The sequence below is a fragment of the Olea europaea genome, chromosome 12 (genome assembly GCF_002742605.1).
Source record: "Olea europaea var. sylvestris chromosome 12, O_europaea_v1, whole genome shotgun sequence".
NCBI classification, from domain to species: domain Eukaryota; kingdom Viridiplantae; phylum Streptophyta; class Magnoliopsida; order Lamiales; family Oleaceae; genus Olea; species Olea europaea.
This window is the reverse complement of record NC_036248.1, coordinates 1,277,587-1,298,546: the sequence shown is the minus strand read 5'-3', so window position 1 is coordinate 1,298,546 and position 20,960 is coordinate 1,277,587. Positions and strand designations below refer to the sequence as shown.

The window sequence follows — 20,960 nt, the reverse complement described above, 5'->3', positions numbered from 1 at the left end:
ATGCCAAATTACGCAAAGTTTATGAAGGAAGTGATGTCAAAGAAGCGAAAATTGGAGGAATATGAAACAGTAAAATTGACAGAAGAATGCAGCGCTATTCTTCAAAAGAAACTTCCTCAGAAGAGAAAAGATCCGGGCAGCTTCACTATTCCGTGCACCATTGGAAGCTCTTCCTTTGAAAAGGCCCTCTGTGATCTAGGAGCAAGCATCAATTTAATGCCACTATCAGTATTCAAGAAGTTAGGCCTCGGGGAGGTCAAGCCAACAACAGTGACTCTACAACTAGCTGATAGGTCCCTCACCTACCCACGAGGAATTATTGAAGACGTGTTGGTAAAGGTCGACAAATTCATCTTCCCAACTGATTTTGTGGTATTGGATATGGAAGAAGATCAGGAAATTCCACTGATTTTAGGCAGACCATTTTTAGCAACTGGAAGGGCATTAATTGATGTACAAGGGGGACAATTGACATTGAGAGTGAATGAAGAAGAGGTGAGGTTCAACATTTACCAAGCAATGAAGTACTCAGATGACAATGACACTTGCCACAGGATTGACTTCATTGATTCTGCTGTGAGAGATGAGAAATTATGTATTGAAGATCCTCTAGAGCAATGTATGATGTTTAGTACAACAAAGGATGATATTAGCACTTTTGGAGAGTACATCGGGAGCAAGGATTTGGTTGATTACATATTGGCTCTTGAGTCTACATCAATTGTGGAAAACCCATCACAATGTGAGGATATTCAACAGTCAAAGGAAGCAGATGACAAAGAAAGCAATGAAAGCAGTAAGATTGAACTGAAGCAACTACCAGATCACCTTCGCTATGCATTCCTGGGGGATAAGTCTGCATTTCCAGTAATTATTTCTTCATCACTCACCATAGACGAAGAGGATAGATTATTGAAAGTGTTGAGGGATCATAAGGCCTCTTTGGGATGGTCGATAACTGACATCAATGGGATAAGTCCTACAATCTGCATGCATAAAATCCTCATGGAAGTCTTTCAAGCCATCCATCGAACATCAAAGAAGGTTAAACCCAGCAATGAAAGAAGTGGTTCAAGCGGAGATTCTAAAGCTATTGAAGGCAGGAATCATTTTTTCCATTTCAGACAGTGAATGGGTCAGCCCAGTGCAAGTGGTACCGAAGAAAGGAGGGATGACAGTAGTTAAGAACGACAGCAATGAGCTAATTCCAACAAGAACAGTAACTGGCTGGAGGGTGTGCATTGATTACAGGAAACTGAACAAGGCAACTAGAAAGGACCATTTTCCACTGTCGTTCATAGATCAAATGTTGGACAGATTAGCTGGCTACTCTCACTATTGCTTTCTTGATGGATATTCGGGCTACAACCAGATTGCTATAGCACCAGAAGATCAGGAAAAGACAACCTTCACCTGTCCATATGGAACTTTTGCTTACAGACGGATGCCATTCGGGTTACGCAATGCACCAGCCACTTTTCAGATATGCATGATGGCAATCTTTGCAGACATGATTGAAGACATCATGGAGGTATTTATGGATGACTTCTCGGTGTTCGGTACTTCATTTAATAACTACCTTCATAATGTCTCTTTAGTGCTGCAACGCTGTGAGGAAAGGAATTTAGTTCTCAATTGGGAAAAGTGCCACTTCATGGTACAAGAAGGTATTGTGCTAGGCTATCATGTTTCGGCGAGGGGATTGGAAGTGGACAGAGCAAAAATTGATACAATTGAAAAGCTACCACCACCCACCAATGCCAAAGGCATTCGAAGTTTCCTAGGGCACGCTGGATTCTATAGGAGATTCATCAAAGAATTCTCAAAAGTGGCAAAACCCCTATGTAACCTTTTGGAGAAGGACACAACGTTCGTATTTGATGAAGACTGCTTACGGGCTTTTGAAACCATAAAGGCAAAGTTAGTCACTACCCCAGTGATGGTAGTACCAGATTGGGATCAGCCATTTGAGGTTATGTGTGATGCTAGTGATTACGCAGTAGGGGCAGTTTTAAGACAAAGGCATGATAAGATTTTTCGGGATCCACTATGCTAGCAAAACTCGTAATGGAGCTCAACTAAATTACACAACAATAGAGGAGGAAATGCTAGCAGTAGTGTTTGCATGTGACAAATTCAGATCTTACCTCATTGGCACCAAAGTGATAATTTACACGGACCATGCTGCAATCCGTTATCTCTTTCAAAAGAAGGATGCCAAGCAACGCCTAATTCGATGGATACTGCTACTACAGGAATTTGATGTAGAGATTTGGGATAAGAAAGGCAGCGAGAATGTCGTTGCAGACCATCTCTCACGATTGGAGAATGAAAAGGTGGTGGATGACAGTCAAATTCGAGAAACGTTCCTCGATGAGATCTTGCTAGCTGTATCAACAAAGATCCCATGGTATGGTGATTTTGTTAACTATTTAGTGTCTGGAAGGTTGCCACCTGACTTGACCTTTCATCAAAAGAAGAAATTCCTACATGATGTCAAGTCATTTCTGTGGGATGATCCAATCTTGTTCAAAAGGTGTGCTGATAGAATAATTAGGCGGTGTGTCCCTGTGGAAGAAACGCGATCAATCATGCAGCATTGCCATTCCTCACCCTATGGAGGTCATTTCGGTCCTACACGTAATGCTGCAAAGGTATTGCAATCTAGTTTCTATTGGCCAAATTTGTTCAAAGACTACTATGTTTTTGTGAAAACATGTAACCTCTGTCAACGCACTGGAAACATTTCAAGACATCATGAGCTACCATTAACCAGTATGCTTGAGGTGGAATTATTTGATGTGTGGGGTATTGATTTCATAGGTCCATTTCCACCTTCCTTTGGTCAAGAGCATATTCTTCTCGCAGTAGATTATGTGTCTAAGTGGGTTGAAGCCATTGCCACACCAACAAATGATGCAAAGGTGGTGTTGAAATATTTATAGAAAAACATCTTCACTCGGTTTGGCACGCCTAGAGCAATCGTAAGTGACGGAGGTACACAATTCTGTAACAAGCTTTTCAATTCTCTTCTAGCTAAGTATGATGTCAAGCACAAGTTGGCATTGGGTTATCATCCACAGTCAAATGGGCAAGCAGAGGTGTCTAACAGAGAGATTAAACAGATTCTAGAAAAGACAGTGGATACCAATCAGAAGGACTGGTCTCTCAAACTAGATGACGCTCTTTGGGCATACCGAACAGCATTTAAAACTCCAATTGGAATGTCACCCTACCGTCTGGTATTCGGGAAAGCTTGTCATCTACCGGTAGAATTGGAGCATCGAGCTTATTGGATTGTGAAGAAATTGAATTTAGATATGAAATTGGCGGGTCCACAACGCTTGTTGCAGCTTGATGAGTTGGAGGAATTCCGGAACGATGCATATGAAAATGCAAAGATATATAAAGAATGGACAAAGATGTGGCATGGCAAGAGAATACTAAGGAGGGATTCTAAGGCAGGAGAACCGGTTCTTCTATTCAATTCTCGCTTGAAACTCTTTCCCGGTAAGCTCAAATTCCGGTGGTCAGGACCATTTGTAATCCGCAAGGTGTTCCCTTATGGTGCAATGGAATTAGTAGGCAAGGATGGGTCTACCTTTCAGGCAAATGGGCAACGCCTCAAACATTACTATGGAGAGAAAAACTGGGATGTGGAAGAAATTACCCTTGATGAAGCAACTTGAAACCACATCCACGTCCAGCTAAAGACGTAAAAGAAGCACTTATTGGCAGGCAATCAAGTTCTATTCCTTAAGTTTCTTTTCATTATTTTGACATGTTTTTTTCCTCTTACGCCAATTTGATAAGTTCGTTTTTTATTTATTTATTTTGTAGGTCATGCTCAAAATGGTTGCATCAACACTCTAATCAATATAGGAAAGGAATAGGTAGGAAGTAAATAATAAAAAAAAAAAATTCAGTAACATGGGCGCCACGGCGCCCAACACGTTTTTATCCTTAAAACAACAACACAATCTTTTTCTTTTCATTTCCCTACCCACAAAATCCTTATACTCTTCTTTCCTTTCAAATCTCCTCCTCTTTTCCCCACACTTGCACACACCAATTCTCTCATACTACCCCATATTTATAAGTTATTACATCTATAACAACCCATATCTTAGAAGTGAAAAGCTAGTGACTAGTTCATCAAAGAAGGTACATTCCTTTACAATGCAGAGTTTTTTTTTTTTTTGGTAGTGTAATTTGAACTTCTTTTGGTAATCTTGTTTAGGACTATGTCAAAATATCATTTGTCTTTGTTGGGTTGTGTTTTGGTAAAGCTTGTGTGGGCCTTTGTTTTATCTTCGAAATTATTTTGTTATATGCCTACCATGTGTTTGTTCTTTTTCCTCTTTGACATTCTTTGCCAATGTTGGAATCTATGTTAGAAGACTTTGCAATTTCCTATGGGCTTGAACTTTCCTAACTACTAATATATTGTCTTGCTCACAGAGTGTTTGATAAATGTCACCAAAGACGTCTTTTGTACGATTCTTGGGATAGTTTTGATGGCTTGCATTCAACTTTGTACTTGTTTATTGTAGACGCCTACCACACGTTCGATACTTTGTTTCATTAAGATTTTCATGCCTACTTGGGACTCACTTCATTTTCTAAGACAAAATCTTTTAATTGATTGAGGTGGACGGTTAACTTCAGTTGATTTTGTGCAAGAACACTTCCTCCATGCCTCCTAAAAAGAAATCCAGGGCCACTGCCTCTTCCTCTACTACTGCATTTGATCGTCGACGATTCATTAGTTCTGAAGCAGAGGAATGCTATAGACATAGTGTGGTATATCGAAATTGCATTCCTGAGAGGGGCCTTGATAATTTTTTACCAGATAAAATCCACAGTTTGGGGTGGGAGAAGTTTACCAAGCAACCTAGTGCTGCATCAATTCCTCTGGTGAAAGAGTTCTATGCTAACGCCAATGAACATGAGAACTTCAAGGTTTTTGTACGGGGTTTTTGGATCAAGTTTGATAGTGCCTCCATTAACCAGTTCTACCATACGCGGGATATACCCAATGATGACTATTCCCGACTCTGGAATGAGGGGATCGATCCTGGGGAGATAATTCGCACTATAGCTTGCCTTGATATCGAATGGAAAGGATCAGCTAGTGATGTAACCCACTTCCCTTCATCTGGTCTGACGCCCAATTGTAAAATCTGGCACCACTTCATATCATCCAAACTGATTCCCAGTAGCAACACTAGTGAGGTCACAAAGGAACGGGCCTTACTGAATTTTGTGATTTAAAAAGGATATTCTATTGATGTTGGTCGAGTCATCCAAAATAGTATTCTTTGCATCCTTGTTGGGCCCACTACAGGCAGTCTGGGTCACCCCTCTTTGATCCATGACCTTTGCATACAAGGAGGTGTTCCCGTACGCGAAACTGATGAAGTGTTACACTCGAAACAATCACTTACACGGGACCTCCGTGATAGGCGTGTGGGACATCGGGAAGTGCCTAGCTCTTCTCAATCATCTCGTCCGTTACCCCCTACACCATCACCCCCACAACCTTCAGATGCTACGGGGGACGTCCTTCGGCGTCTTGAAGCCATGGATTTGCGCATGAGCCGATGGCAGGAGGGCATGCAAGTACAAATGAATCATTTACAATCCACTATCTTTGACCAATTTCAATAACAGAATGCTTGCATGGCGGTTATGGCATCTGCACATCCCGAGCTCACCTTCCCTCCACCGCCATCACTTCCACCTCATTCCCACCCTCCTGCTCTACTTGATGAAGAGGAAGACGATTGATGTCTTCACTGATGTATCTCTCTTCCTCTTCTTCCATTTTAACATTGGGGGCAATGTGTAGTTTAAGTTTGGAGGGGAAGGGTATCTTAAATTTTCTAAAATTTAAAATTGCCTATTTTATTTATTTATTTTGTATGATTGTGTGCATCTAAAAAATAAATAAATTATTTCATGTTTTGCATACTTGTGTGAGCTAGATAGTCTTGTTGGCGATGATGTATAATAGTAAGAGCATGTATTGGTTCATGGATTATGGATAAGTTACATGTGTGAGTTAGATTTTTGTTTATTCGTGTGAAACGGAAATTATTTTTGCACGTGGGTTGATTGTAGCGTTGTACATGAGTAGGTTGATCTATGTTTATAGGTTCAATAAGAGAACTTAGATGCTAAACTCAAACAACTTTTAAACACTATTATACCCTTAAACCAAATATAGGCTGTTTGGTAGGTTAAGCTGTTGCAGGAAAACTTGAAGATAAATGTGGATTCCATGTGTGCTAAATTTTGTGTGGATTGTCTGAAACTAATAGGATGAAAATTGGGTGAAAACTTTAAGTTAGAGGTCGATTTTCGATAATAGGTGTTTAATAAGGGGCATTGCACTAATCATTGCATAAAAAAAAAATTCAATAACATGGGCGCCATGGCGCCCAACACGTTTTTATCCTTAACAACAACACAATCTTTTTCTTTTCATTTCCCTACCCACAAAACCCTTATACTCTTCTTTCCTCTCAAATCTCCCCCTCTTTCCCCCACACTTGCACACACCAATTATCTCATACTACCCCATATTATAAGTTATTACATCTATAACAACCCATAACTTAGAAGTGAAAAGCTAGTGACTAGTTCATCAAAGAAGGTACATTCCATTACAATGCAGAGTTTTTTTATTTTATTTTTTTATTTTTATTTTTATGCAATGATTAGTGCAATGCCCCTTATTAAACACTTATTCTCGAAAATCGACCTTTAACTTAAAGTTTTCATCCAATTTTCATCCTATTAGTGTCAGACAATCCACACAAAATTTAGCACACATGGAATCCACATTTATCTCCAAGTTTTCCTGCAACAGCTTAACCTACCAAACAACCTATATTTGGTTTAAGGGTATAATAGTGTTTAAAGGTTGTTTGGGTTTAGCATCTAAGTTCTCTTATTCAACCTATAAACATAGATCAACCTACTCATGTACAACGCTACAATCAACCCACGTGCAAAAATAATTTTTGTTTCACACGAATAAACAAAAATCTAACTCACACATGTAACTTATCCATAATCCATGAACTAATACATGTTCTTAATATTATACATCATCGCCAGCAAGGCTATCTAACTCACACAAGCATGCAGAACACGAAATAATATTTTTTTTTTTAGATGCACACAATCATACAAAATAAATAAATAAAATAGGCAATTTTAGATTTTAGAAAATTTAAGATACTCCCCCCAAACTTAAACTACACATTGCCCCCAATGTTAAAATGGAAGAAGGGGAAGAGAGATATCTCAGTGAAGACATCAATTGACTTCCTCTTCATCAGGTGGAGCAGGAGGGTAGGAATGAGGTGGAAGTGATGGCGGTGGAGGAAAGGTGAGCTTGGGATGTGCAGATGCCATAACCGCCATGCAAGCATTCTGGTATTGAAATTGGTCAAAATGGTGGATTGTAAATGATTCATTTGTACTTGCATGCCCTCCTGCCATCGGCTCATGCGCAAATCCATGGCTTCAAAATGCAGAAGGACGTCCCCCGTAGCACCTGAAGGTTGTGGGGGTGATGGTGTAGGGGGTAACGGACGAGATGATTGAGAAGAGCTAGGCACTTCCCGGTGTCCCACACGCCTATCACGGAGGTCCCGTGTAAGTGGTTGTTTCGGGTGTAACACTTCATCAGTTTCGCGCATGGGAACACCCCCTTGTATGCAAAGGTCATGGATCAAAGAGGGATGACCCAGACTGCCTGTAGCGGGCCCGGCAAGAATGCGAAGAATACTATTTTGGATGACTTGGCCAACATCAATAGAATATCCTTTTTGAATCACAAAATTCAGTCAGGCCCGTTCCTTTGTGACCTCACTAGTGTTGCTACTGGGGATCAGTTTGGATGATATGAAGTGGTGCCAGATTTTACAAGTGGGCGTCAGACCAGATGAAGGGAAGTGGGTTACATTACTAGCTGATCCTTTCCATTCGGTATCAAGGCGAGCTATGGTGCGAATTATCTCCCCAGGATCGATCCCCTCATTCCGGAGTCGGGAATAGTCATCATTGGGTATATCCCGCGTATGGTAGAACAGGTTAATGGAGGCACTATCAAACTTGATCCAAAAACCCCGTACAAAAACCTTGAAGTTCTCATGTTCATTGGCGTTAGCATAGAACTCTTTCACCAGAGGAATTGATGCAGCACTAGGTTGCTTGGTAAACTTCTCCCACCCCAAACTGTGGATTTTATCTGGTAAAAAATTATCAAGGCCCCTCTCAGGAATGCAATTCCGATGTACCACACTGTGTCTATAGCGTTCCTCTGCTTCAGAACTAATGAATCGTCGACGATCAAATGCAGTAGTAGAGGAAGAGGCAGTGGCCTTGGATTTCTTTTTAAAAAGCATGGAGGAAGTGTTCTTGCACAAAATCAACCGAAGTTAACCGTCCACCTAAATCAATTAAAAGCTTTTGTCTTAGAAAATGAAGTGAGTCCCAAGTAGGCACGAAAATCTTAGTGAAACAAAGTATCAAACGTGTGGTAGGCGGCTATAATAAACAAGTACAAAGTTGAATGCAAGCCATCAAAACTATCCCAAGAATCGTACAAAAGACGTCTTTGGTGACATTTATCAAACACTCTGTGAGCAAGACAATATATTAGTAGTTAGGAAAGTTCAAGCCCATAGGAAATTGCAAAGTCTTCTAACATAGATTCCAACATTGGCAAAGAATGTCAAAGAGGAAAAAGAACAAACACATGGTAGGCATATAACAAAATAATTTCGAAGATAAAACAAAGGCCCACACAAGCTTTACCAAAACACAACCCAACAAAGACAAATGATATTTTGACATAGTCCTAAACAAGATTACCAAAAGAAGTTCAAATTACACTACCAAAAAAAAAAAAAACTCTGCATTGTAAAGGAATGTACCTTCTTTGATGAACTAGTCACTAGCTTTTCACTTCTAAGATATGGGTTGTTATAGATGTAATAACTTATAAATATGAGGTAGTATGAGAGAATTGGTGTGTGCAAGTGTGGGGAAAAGAGGGGGAGATTTGAGAGGAAAAAAGAGTATAAGGGTTTTGTGGGTAGGGAAATGAAAAGATTGTGTTGTTGTTTTAAGGATAAAAACGTGTTGGGCCCCTGGGCGCCCATTTGCACGTGGGTTGATTGTAGCCTTGTACATGTGTAGGTTGATCTATGTTTATAGCTTGAATAAGAGAACTTAGATGCTAAACCCAAACAACCTTTAAACACTATTATACTCTTAAACCAAATATAGGTTGTTTGGTAGGTTAAGTCGTTGCAGGAAAACTTGGAGATAAATGTGGATTCCATGTGTGCTAAATTTTGTGTGGATTGTCTGTGACTAATAGGATGAAAATTGGGTGAAAACTTTAAGTTGGAAGTCGATTTTCGAGAATAGGTGTTTAATAAGGGGCATTGCACTAATCATTACATAAAAAAAAGATCCCAATGAGGACAACTTTAATAATCTCATTGTGAATCGTCTCTTCGTAGCCTTTATGACTCGAGTAATTAAGCCTGTAAGGGTTTAAAACCTGGTGCCCTAAAGTCGTCTGATTTGGGAGTCATCGGCTTAAAGCTCGTTACAAGGGTCATTTAGAAAGCTTGAGGGAGTGACGTCCACACAAAGGGAGTTTAAAGAATACACACACACACACATATAATTTATATATCACATACTTTGATTAAACACCGAACACTTGTTTTAGAGGATTAAACCTTTGATGAGAGGTTAGTAACTTAGTTGATTCCTAGAGGTTGAAGCAGTAAAAAATAAGGAGAATCCTCATCTGTTGATAGGTTGAACTGCAACAGTGAAATCTAACCAAACTTGAGCGATGTAAGAAATTAGCATTGAAAAAAAATCAATTTTAGAATACACCTTGAAAAGAGAAAAGAAAACAAGTTTGGGGGTGTGTGTGAATCTCACGAGCAAGGCAAGGAAATATTTTACTTTTAATGTCAGAAATTGGGTCGATTTATTATTGTGCAGCGTTATGCTTAACTCTCCACACACACACCCGTTTGCATTGAATGAGCGAGGATTTGACGCCTGCCTTATAGTTTTGAAGTACTTCATGAATTTGACGCTGTGTTTTTAATCTTGGGCAATAAATGCAAGGTGTCTAACATAAAGTTTCTTTTGAGTGACTTTGTCTATCTTAGTCGTGTTTTTTGTGCTCGTTAATAATTATCTTTAGTTTTGTGTTTGCTCGAGTACAAGCAAAGAACTAAATTTGGGGGTGTTTGATAAGTGTAATTCACTCATTAAACTAAAGCTTCTAAATCATGTTTTTTGATGTGTTCTTGAGCATTTTTGAATGTTTTGATGTGTGTGTGTTAGTGTTGTTTTGCAGTTTGGACAACTCTCGAGAAAATACCACTATTGGGAGCCGGTGATGAGCAAAAATGATGATCAATGAAATGGAGTATGAATAAGCAAGTATTGAATAAGATTGGAGTGGAAAATAGGCTTGGAAAAACAAAGAGAAGAGAAGCAAAGCAATGGCATTGGCGCCATGGCGCCCAGTGAATGAAAAAAAAGAGAGCAGAAACTTGGGCGCCAGACCTGGGCGCCATGGCGCCTGTTCCCAAAACGTTAAAACCCGAGTTTTTAAGTATCTTTTCGGCCCAAAAATCATACCCTAACCCTTGAGGACCCTTAGAAAATATAAATACCTAGAAGAAGAACAAGAGAAGGGTTTTAGACGGCTGAAGAGGCAAGAAAAAGAGAGGCACCAATTGAAGGAAGATCCACCCGATTTTGGAGAAGAAGAAGGGAGAAACTGAGAAATCAAGCAACAAGATTGAGAAATAGAGTAGCAACCTGAGTTTTTTCTTATCTTTCTCTTCTCCATGCGATTTAATTTGTATTTTATCATGTTCTTCTTCTCAATCATGAACTAAGTTATTAAATCTAGGATTTGATGTAACCTATTTGAGACATGATTCAATTTCTTTATAGTATTTCCATTTAATTTTCCAGAATTGATTTGTATTGTTCTTGCTTAATGCTTTCAGTTGCCTGATCACCAATTGAATGAATTGATGTTCTAAATTCGACGCTCGAGAGAGGGAAATTTAGGCATGATCTAAGAACAATATAACCTAGGTTTGTAGGTTTTGAGAGAAAGTACGAATCTTTGAGGATAAAACAAGAACCAAGTGCGTGATAATCTTTATATATTTAATTCGGAATAGAGATATTGGGGTTAAAATATAGAGATAGGTTCTATTTGACGCTCGAGAGGGGGAAATGGAATTAATTTAGGATTTTTGCCTATGAATTCGGGAAATAGTTGATGGAAATATCTATAGGGATTGAAAATTATGTCGAGAATACGGTGAAATCATTCCCTAGACATTACGTAAGTTTGATTTAGTCTTTAGAAATTGCCTCACTTTTAGTGCACTATTTAATTCATTGACGTTAGTTTAGTATTCAAACATTAATTTGACGCTCGATTGTCTAGATATAGTAAACGCGGACACAATTATAGTACTCAGTGAAAGTCGAATATCAATCCCTGTGGGTTCGACACTTTTCAATTCTTTAATATACTACAAAACTTGACACTGTGCCTTGCGGTATAAAATCACGTTATATAAATCGCGTGGCAGAGATCTTATAAAAAGGCCATTTACAGTCCTCGGGAACATGCTATAGGTCGGTACAATTACGTCGTCATGCATGCTCAAGCTCGATACATGATGTTCAAAAATGATTTTACAAATTGAGTCCTCGGGATAACTTGTCTACATGCTCGAGTTCAACACTTAATGCTCAAAAATGATTTTACAAATTGAGTCCTCGGGATAACTTGTCTACATGCTCGAGTTCAACACTAAATGTTCAAAAATGATTTTACAGATTGAGTCCTCGGGATAACTTGTCTACATGCTCGAGTTCAACACTAAATGTTCAAAAATGATTTTACAAATTGAGTCCTCGAGATATTTAATTAATCTAGGCGACGCATTGTCAATTCACCCTAGGCGTCGAGATATTTAATTAATCTAGGCGTCGAGTTGTCAATTCATCTTAGGCGTCAAGTTATCGAACCATCTTAACGTCGAGCTATTTGAGTTTGTCATGATCGAGACATCAGCCATACATAATCGCGCAAAATGAAAAATACTTGATCGAGCAAAATACCATAAATGGAACATTATCTAAGATCGAGCAGCATACTTGTTCAAAATACAAAAAAAGGGGGATGTCATCATGAGAAAAAAACATAAACTAATCTAGGTCCTCGGCTCTTTCTCCCGAGGCCGTGCTCCCCTACTCTTTTGCCGCGTCCTCACCGTCAATATCGACCTCATGGTCCTCGACGATTTCCTCGGACTCTGAAAGCTCGAGGTCATCAGCAACCTCAAGGATGCTCTTTAAGTCCTCGGGTTTTGCGTCAGGCTTCGACCTCAAAAATGCCGAGCCTCTTTGAAAGCATGGAAGTACGAGCCCATGGCGTACTCTCCCTTAAGCCCGTTGAACTCCTCGGACATTTTGAAATCCTTGATCGCAACCCCTCGAGCTTCAGCCAGGCGAATTTCGAAATCAATCTTCAAATGCTCGATCTCGAGCTTTAAATCCTCAGCCTCGCCCTTGGCAGCTCGAGCCTCTTCCCGAGCTCTCTTGACGTCGTTCTTCGAGTCCTCAAGCTCCCTCTGGAGAAGGAAGCGCTCAGCTTCCAAGTCGGCTATCCTCTTCTCATGTGCTCGAGAAGTGTCCTCGAGCTTAGTAGTTTTTTGTGCTTCGTCTTTCCCCTTTAGAGAAAGGCCTCGGGCAATGCTCAGAGCCTGCATCATATAAACCTGAGTTTAAAGCAATCACATCGTATAACCCCATAAATTACACCAAGTAAGTTGAGCGAGCTTACCTTCAGAGTGAGAGATTGAAGAGCCTTCATACCCTCATCAAAATCGAGGTCCTTCTGATACTTGTCCACGATGCTGGACACCAGGAGACACCAGTCAGGATCTTGATTTTGGAACGAGGGCATAGGTGGGACCTCATCCTCGAGGTCAACAACCTCGGGGGTACGCCTTGGCCGAGGATGTGACCGAGGTGGGGCAGTTGGAGTCTCATTGGCCTGTATGGTTGAGGATTGTCCCCGGGCAGAAGGTTCCTTTGGCCCACTCCTAATATTCTCGAGGCCTGACTCTCGAGCTCTCTTCTTCCCTCTCTTTGACCTGGAGCTCGAGCTTGAGGGGCCTTCGACTTTTTGGTCACGGTCTGTTTGAGGGCTGAAGGATCAAAAGTCATCTCTGCAAAAAACAAGTCATTGACATGAGCACAATTATACATTCAAAGACAGATCAGTAAGGAAGAAGGCAAAAAGATTATCCCTACCCTTAGTGCCTTTCACATTCGCGAGATCGAGAATGTCATCCCCGAGGATGTCATCTATATCATATACAAGAGGCTCGAGGTTCTCTAACATCATCCTATGCCTTTCTAAAGACTCAAAATAGGCCTGGCCTTCACAAAACCTGGGAGTATCGGGCAAAACCCACCTAGGAGTAAAAGGAAGGTCACTATCCTGAGGTGCGACATAAAACCACTTTTCTTTCCATCCTTACAGTGAACTGGGCATCCTCGGTAATTTGAAGCCTCCTCGGGACGAAAGGTAAGCGAAACAGGTATATTGAGGTAACTGTTTCAGGCCGAAGACCATTCTACAGAGATCGACGTATGGGTTAATTCCTAGGTACCTACAGGCTATAAAAAAATAGGTGAGCATCCTCCACCCATTTGGCACAAGTTGTCCAGGGCTCATGTTATGCTCGACCAATAAAGACACAAAAAAGGGATGCAGAGGCCATCTAAATCCCCCCTTTAGTGAGTCCCTAAAAATCACGAACTCTCTATCTCGAGCAAAGGCCATCCTATCCTCTACCCCTGACGTCCTAATATCACATTTTGGCATGAGCCCATGCTCCCTAGCCGTCGATATTGCTAGATGTTCTTTAAATTTACAAGGAACCTCGGGGTACCTAAATGGGGTCGGGATACTTTGTGCCCGAGGTTGGGCATTAATTGGGACGACAATAGGTATGATCGAGCATCCTATGTCCTCGGGAGTACTGCTCGAGGAGGAGGACGAAGACTCAGTACTGCTACTGCTAGACATCCCGACCTAGGTAAAAAAGGGCCTAAAGAATAACTTAAAAACTCGAGGTCTTACCTTAAAGTCGACGGCTAAAAGCTCAAAGTTCTGATCCCGACGATTAGCAAGAGAAGTTTACTGAGAGTAAAAAGTGAAAAATGAAATGTGGAGAGGGTATTTATAGGCAACAGGGACGGGTAGTCCAAAGGTCACTACCCTGACCGTCAGATCTGGCCACGTGTCCTACATCCACCCCCTACCATTTTTTACCGCCATTTCCTATTTTAGGGCTTACCTCAGTACACATCAGCCCTTCTGAACACCTGTCATTAAAAACATCCTCGAGCTAATTTCCCGACCTCTTATTTCCAGTCTCTTTGCATCGTATCCTAGAGCGAAGGCTTCAAACATATATGCACGGGGGCCAATGATAGTGACATTTCCAGCAGCCCGATCACAAAATTATCCCGACGACTATTTTCGATGAACTTATAACTCCAACTATGGAGTCCTCGAGCATGTGGTGGCCTCGAGACATTATGGCCGACCACATCCGGCCTGGCTGCTTCGCATATTGCAATACTTGTCCTCGAGCATATGCTCCCCTCACAACCTACGATTGTTGACCCTTTAGAATTCCTAAGCAATTATGACTCTAACTCAACCATATATTTGACTCCTCCAAGGATTCTATCCCACATATAATTATGGAATTTGACCAACTCCTTAACTATTTAGGACTCCAACAGATAAGGACATCTAGCTAGTTGAGTCCCACTAGGAGAATGTCGCTTACTATAAATACAGAACCTTGAGTCGTTATTCAAGTACGTTTTTCATTATTCTCCGGCATATAACCTCACGTATATAATTCTCTTTCTGACTTAAGCATTGGAGGGGCGACGAGAACACACTTCATTGCCTTTGTTTCATGTACCGGAAGACTACGATCGTGATCAACCCGAATCATCAAGCTCGAGAAATCTGCAGGTACGAATTTTGGTAGCATCACATCGTATATTCAATAAAGCCAAACCTTACATAACCTATAAATCATACGTTCTTACCAACAATTTGAGAGAATAATGACGACAGGTTCTCTCTTCATTCTCTTTTTGCATTTTTTTTGCAAATTTTCTATATCGTATATTGCATCAGCAAAATGGAAGAAGCTAGATATAGATCAACGTTGAATTCTCCTTAACTTTTTTTTTTAATTCTCAAAACAAAATCGAAGAACCCGGTAAAATCGCAATCGAGTTGTTGATTTTTGGTTGCATGTTTGATTTTTCAGGTTTTAGCCAGGATCCATACATACAGGCTATAAGCATCAATCGAATCAACTATTCATCCAATTCTCGATTTTTTTGATTGAAACCCACCGGTTCGGTCTGATCTAGCTTTTATAACCTTGTATACAATTTGTCACTTATAAATATAAAAATATTAGTGCTTATATGAAAGTGAGTTTTTGAAATTTATTTTTATTGAAAAATGTATGACTAAAAGTAGAGAAAATATTATAAAACGTTATAATTATTTTTTAAAGAAAATGTATTGTTAAAAATGAATATATTAAAAAAGTGATATTTTGAAATAAATATTTTTAAACAAATGCTATGTTATACGAAGTCGATGGAAAGCACGGTATTACAGAGAAATCCTGAAAAAGCGAAAAATTACCTTATTTCTTCATTGATGCAGTTGTGCATACCCCCACGTAATATATATACCCCGGACCCTTTCATTTTCACTCCATGCTCAAGTAATACTTTTTATAAAATAATTTTTTACACGATTAGAAATGACTTAAATTTTTTTTTTGAGATATTTGGTCAAGATAATTTAATTAATGATCACTGAATTTTACTATAAATTAATACTTACTCATTGATATTTAAAAAAGTTACACGTTGTTTATTGAATTTTGCTATATATTATTGTTTGATCATTGAAATTTAAAAGGTTACTCGTTATTCATTCAAATTTGAAAAAAGTAACTCTTTGCTCATTGAATTTTGTTATAAATAACACTGATGGAAATAATATGAATGATTGAATGATGGATAACTTTGTTTAAATTTAAACCCTGTTTGTTTCTCATTTTTTTCTTCATTAAAATGAAAAATACAATCGTTATCAATTACATCAAATCACCAAATTTGAATTTCTATCTTTCGTGTGAGATTCATAATGATTATACTTTTCATTTTTATTTTTACATTAATGTGTACTAAACGGCTCTAAGTTAGCAACTAATAACTTTTTAAATTTCTATGGAGGAGCAATAATTTATAAAATAATTTTTTGTTGGGCTGAAATTGGCGCTGCAAAACCCCAGACTCCCCACCGCATCGATTACTCCGCCTATCTCAGCGTCTTTTGTCCGTCAGTAATGTACTGATACTCTAAACCCTCCTTTTCCGATGGCTCTCCCGCCGCCATATGACCCCTACTACCTAGCCCAACCGGAGTTCGTCTACAGCAACGATGGCAATGGAATCAATACGCTTTTTGTGTCCGGCCTTCCCGACGACATCAAGGCTCGTGAGATTCACAACCTCTTCCGCCGGCGACCTGGTTTTGAGAACTGCCAGCTCAAGTATACCGGCCGTGGAAACCAGGTCACAGGAAATTTTATGAAAAAAAGGCAATTCATTGCTGCAAAAAATGGAAAATTAGAGAATTTTTTCTTGCATTTTCATTATTTTATTTTATTTTATGAGGTGCTGAAGAATAGTGATTCTTCTACTGGAAGACTTTGTAGTTATATTTAAAATTTAAAGGTTCATTTTACCATAACTGGCATGATTGATGTGATGGCTCTACTGACGAAATTAATGTACCAAAATGGATTGATTGATAGGAAGATTTTGTGCAATGAAGTTGTAAATTTTTTTATCTTGTTTACAGTACTCTTATTGTGACTACAACAGAACTTTTGAATGTGTTCATTTTGTTGAAATTGTAGCGTATTGTGGTTTTGTTATTGGCAGGTTGTTGCATTTGCGACTTTTGCAAATCATCAATCAGCAATGGCAGCTCTACATTCATTAAATGTGAGTTATTATTAAAATGGATCTTCAGTTAGTTTTAGCCCTCGTTCTACAATGTTGGTTTCCTCAGCTCTGTGTAAATTGCTAAAGCATATACCTTGTATCTTATTGTCGTACGTTTGTATCACTTAATTTGAAGCTTATGCCATCAGAATTGGTAAAAGGAAGAATCCCTTTCTTGATATTTATAAATTTTTCCAATTTTCCAATCATTTGTTGCATTAGGCATGCAGGATTGGACAGACTAGACTGTATAAAGTTCCATGTTTTTACTTCTTCATCTTGTTTAGTATTTTCGGTTACTATCTAATTCTTCCTACAACACATCATTAGTGTTCTGCACAGTACAAGGATAACATGTTTTAGCAATATTTTTTTATTTTCTCAATTGTCAATCAATCTTTCTGGAATGACTGTTTTACAGGGTGTTAAATTTGACCCTCAAACTGGATCCACTTTGCACATCGAACTTGCAAGATCAAATTCAAGAAGAAAAAATAAACCAGGTAGACAGTAGAGTGTCATTTTATCAGTGTTAACATTCCATATTCTGTGCCCTGTTGGGAGATGGTTTATGACCAATGCTGTTTGCAGGAAGTGGACCGTATGTGGTTATTGATAATAGGACTAAATCTGCAACTGATGATAGGGAATCGTCAGGTGATGATGGTAATCAGTTATATTTGGAAAAAGATTAATGCATGTACATGTACTATTCATTCTTACCATTTGCTGTAGTGCCTCCTTCCCATTTTTTCTCTACTTTCAAACATCCCAGCACCCCCTGATGGGAGAAGTAGAGAGAAAGAGGAATAAAGGGAGAGAGGAAATGTTTTTAAATTCAATTGATCAAGAAAACAAGAGATTGGCTGACTTTTTTATTTTTTTTATTTTTGTTTTGTGCTTGTTGATTGTGTCGAGTTAGTTTTCTGTTCGTTGCACAGTTTTTTAATTAAGCATTGCTAGAGGAAAAGATATGCAATACTGTGTTCTCATAATTAATGACACAATAATTCTCATTTTGAAGCTTCAGGAGATAGTGATTCTGATGATCCACCTGGGAATCATGACTCTGGAAACCAAGATGATTCAGCAACAGAGAAAAGGTTGAGTGTGTTTAGAACATAGACTAGCCGGTCACTGTAAAACCTAATTCTTTTTTCTCTTGCTTTTCCCAGTATTTGGGGCATTTGAATAGATAATCCCGAACCTTTGGCTGCTTAATCCATTGTTTAGGTCTGATATTTTTGTTTTATATTTGACAGCTTGGGGAAAGCAGCTGATGGTAACAATGCTTCTGCTCCAGAAAATGTAAGTAAAAATGGATATTAATTTTGTTTTCTATTTGTTAATGTGTATGGTGCATATTGAGTGCAGTTTAAGTCTGTCATCACTCATCAGCATAGTTATCGAAAAGCATTATAGAGTGATGTGCAATAACCTTATACTTTTTTTTTTTTTTTTTAACACAATAATTTGAGATATGTGACATGATTATAGACTGCATGCATGGACTAATTCTATAAACTTCCCCAATGAACTAATTGGAAATTTCCAGATTGAACTCCATACATCTGCTTGTGATTTCAATTTTTGGTCGTGTGTTTGGAACAATAGTTTACACTTTCGTGTATAATTGTTGATCCTAGCCATTGTAAATGTCAAGTGAATTCCATGAATTTTTACATTTTTCCTCTTTTAATGGGCCATTATGCTTTACTACTCACTGATTCCCCATGCCTCTTTTGTTTGTCGGGTAACTTTTAGTACGAGTAACATTTATTTGATAGATGAGAGCAGTTTTCTTTAAGTGCAAATTGTAGTTTTTTGTTTATGAAAGCTTGATTCAGTTGTATGTCCCAATGGTTGTTATAGGAGCAACTGGAAAAAACTGCAGATGGCGCATGTTCTACTCTGTTCATCGCAAACCTAGGTCCAAATTGCACTCAAGACGAATTGAAGCAAGTTATTTCTCAGTAAGTTGCCCCTGAAATACTGACATTGGACTTGGTTTTCCATTCACGAGAAATGATTAAAAAGAGGAAAAAATTGCTGAACACTTGATAAATGGGGAAGCCTTCTTCATTGTCATAGGAAAAAACCTACAGTTGACGGTTTTGTTAGTTGCTTTCTCCTTAGCAAATGCAAAAGGATCTCTTTTGCCCATATTTGTAAATTAAAAAGTTGCTGATATACATTCCTGCTGGTTCCAGATACCCAGGATTTAACATCCTCAAGTTGCGGGCTAGAGGTGGAATGCCAGTGGCATTTGCTGATTTTGAGGTATTTTCTTATTGTTAAGCTCCTACCTGACCATTTGTTGATCAAGTTATAATTTTCATCATGATTTGAAACTAAAAAACACGAGATGTATTTTTCCTTCTGTCAGGGAATTGAACAAGCGACTGCGGCCATGAATGCACTTCAAGGAATCTCACTGCCATCATCTGACCGGGGTGGCATGCATATAGAGTAATCTCCTATTGCTCAACATTTTACACTGAGTTTTTTTTTAATAATCTTTATTCTTTGATCTTTAATCACATTTCGTAGAAAATCATCTTCGTTCCAAATTGAAATTATTATTACAATACCCAACAGTTACTATCATTCTGAGAAATGTTCTTTTATAGCATTAACTGTTAGATGAAACTGTTATTGTTTGTCATACTATTGAAATTTTGATGTGTTTTTATGAATTTGTATTATCAAATATTAAGTTAAATAGAGAATGCCATTTAGTAATTGATCCTTCCTTTCACATTAATTTTGGAACACAGCAAATATAACATATAAGAATCTTTTGTTTCTCGTATTATATTCTTGTATTACACTAATATGTATGTGCACAAATGAATAGACCTCTTTTATTTACAATAACAAGGGACTTTATAATTGATTATCCTGGATAATTAATTTTTTTTTGCTTCTTTCCCCGGCTTATTTATTATTGGTGTCTCTACTGTGGAACTGAAGTGATAAGCCATATTTTTGCTATTCAGATATGCAAGATCCAAAATGAGGAAGGCCTAACTCAGAAGCCCCTTGAAAGGACATTTCGGGTGCCCAACATCAAATGGAAACAGGGTCCATTGCTGCCTAGAGATTATATTGTAATTCAATATTCTATGTTATTTAATGCTTTAAGCCTTTAGTTTTCTATGCTCATAGAGCATAAACCAAACTTTTGTATCCTCATATTGAGCAATGCCATCAAATTTCTCTTGTAATTTATACTATTCAATTAATAATCTAATGGTGAAAGATAGGAATAATAAATTTACTTTCCTTGACAATTAAATTTGTTCAGGTAATGCTTATGGGCTCAGCGAATAAAAACAATGTTTGACTAGTTTGAATTATATTAAACTTTGTCAAATAACTTCTAACCTAACTTTCATAAGAGTGTTATTATTTAAAAGCAAGCAAGCAAAGTTGTCTAGATGTTGTACATGTTAAGTACTAAAAAGTAGTTTTGCGTGAAGAGGGGTTTGATCGTCAACTTCAGAATTAGTCGTTGTAAAGTGGAAAAAAAGTAGCACTTTATTTATTTATTATTATTATTTTTTTTATGTCACTTAGCTAGACATGCTTCAAGTTTTTAGCACCTCTCTTGAAAACTAGACAGTTCAATATGCACACAAAATTGCATTTTATTAAGTAAAAATGATGCAATTGAATAGTTGAGTTTCAGATTGTCATATAAAAAATATTGGGGCAAAATTGATACAAAGTTTAAAGGT

The 20,960-nt window shown here is 38.4% G+C and overlaps 2 protein-coding genes across 3 annotated transcripts; both read left to right on the top strand.

Moving 5' to 3' along the window:
- On the top strand, positions 1-1,131 carry LOC111405046. The gene has a single exon (XM_023033736.1). It carries the CDS (start codon positions 1-3, stop codon positions 1,129-1,131), a length of 1,131 nt encoding a protein of 376 aa, XP_022889504.1.
- Positions 1,132-16,403: 15,272 nt separating this feature from the next.
- LOC111405091 (U2 small nuclear ribonucleoprotein B'') lies at positions 16,404-20,496 on the top strand. 2 transcript variants are annotated; one of them, XM_023033811.1, is made up of 10 exons: positions 16,404-16,785; positions 17,158-17,220; positions 17,642-17,723; positions 17,812-17,877; positions 18,245-18,323; positions 18,483-18,528; positions 19,093-19,193; positions 19,431-19,500; positions 19,607-19,689; positions 20,220-20,496. In XM_023033811.1, the coding sequence occupies exons 1-10, from the start codon at positions 16,588-16,590 to the stop codon at positions 20,248-20,250; spliced, it is 819 nt and encodes a 272-aa protein (XP_022889579.1). In that variant the 5' UTR covers positions 16,404-16,587; the 3' UTR covers positions 20,251-20,496. The 2 variants fall into 2 exon arrangements, with proteins under 2 accessions (XP_022889579.1, XP_022889578.1); XM_023033810.1 differs by having other exon boundaries at positions 17,812-17,886.
- The last annotated feature ends 464 nt before the right edge of the window (positions 20,497-20,960 follow it).

Bases quoted from the DNA above. Each gene is read 5' to 3' on its own strand.
- LOC111405046 (XM_023033736.1), top strand. From the start codon at position 1: ATGCCAAATTACGCAAAGTTTATGAAGGAAGTGATGTCAAAGAAGCGA.
- LOC111405091 (XM_023033810.1), top strand. From the start codon at position 16,588: ATGGCTCTCCCGCCGCCATATGACCCCTACTACCTAGCCCAACCGGAG. The intron at 18,529-19,092 runs GTAAGTAAAAAT...TGGTTGTTATAG, and splicing joins ATGCTTCTGCTCCAGAAAAT to GAGCAACTGGAAAAAACTGC. The intron at 19,690-20,219 runs GTAATCTCCTAT...TTTGCTATTCAG, and splicing joins CGGGGTGGCATGCATATAGA to ATATGCAAGATCCAAAATGA.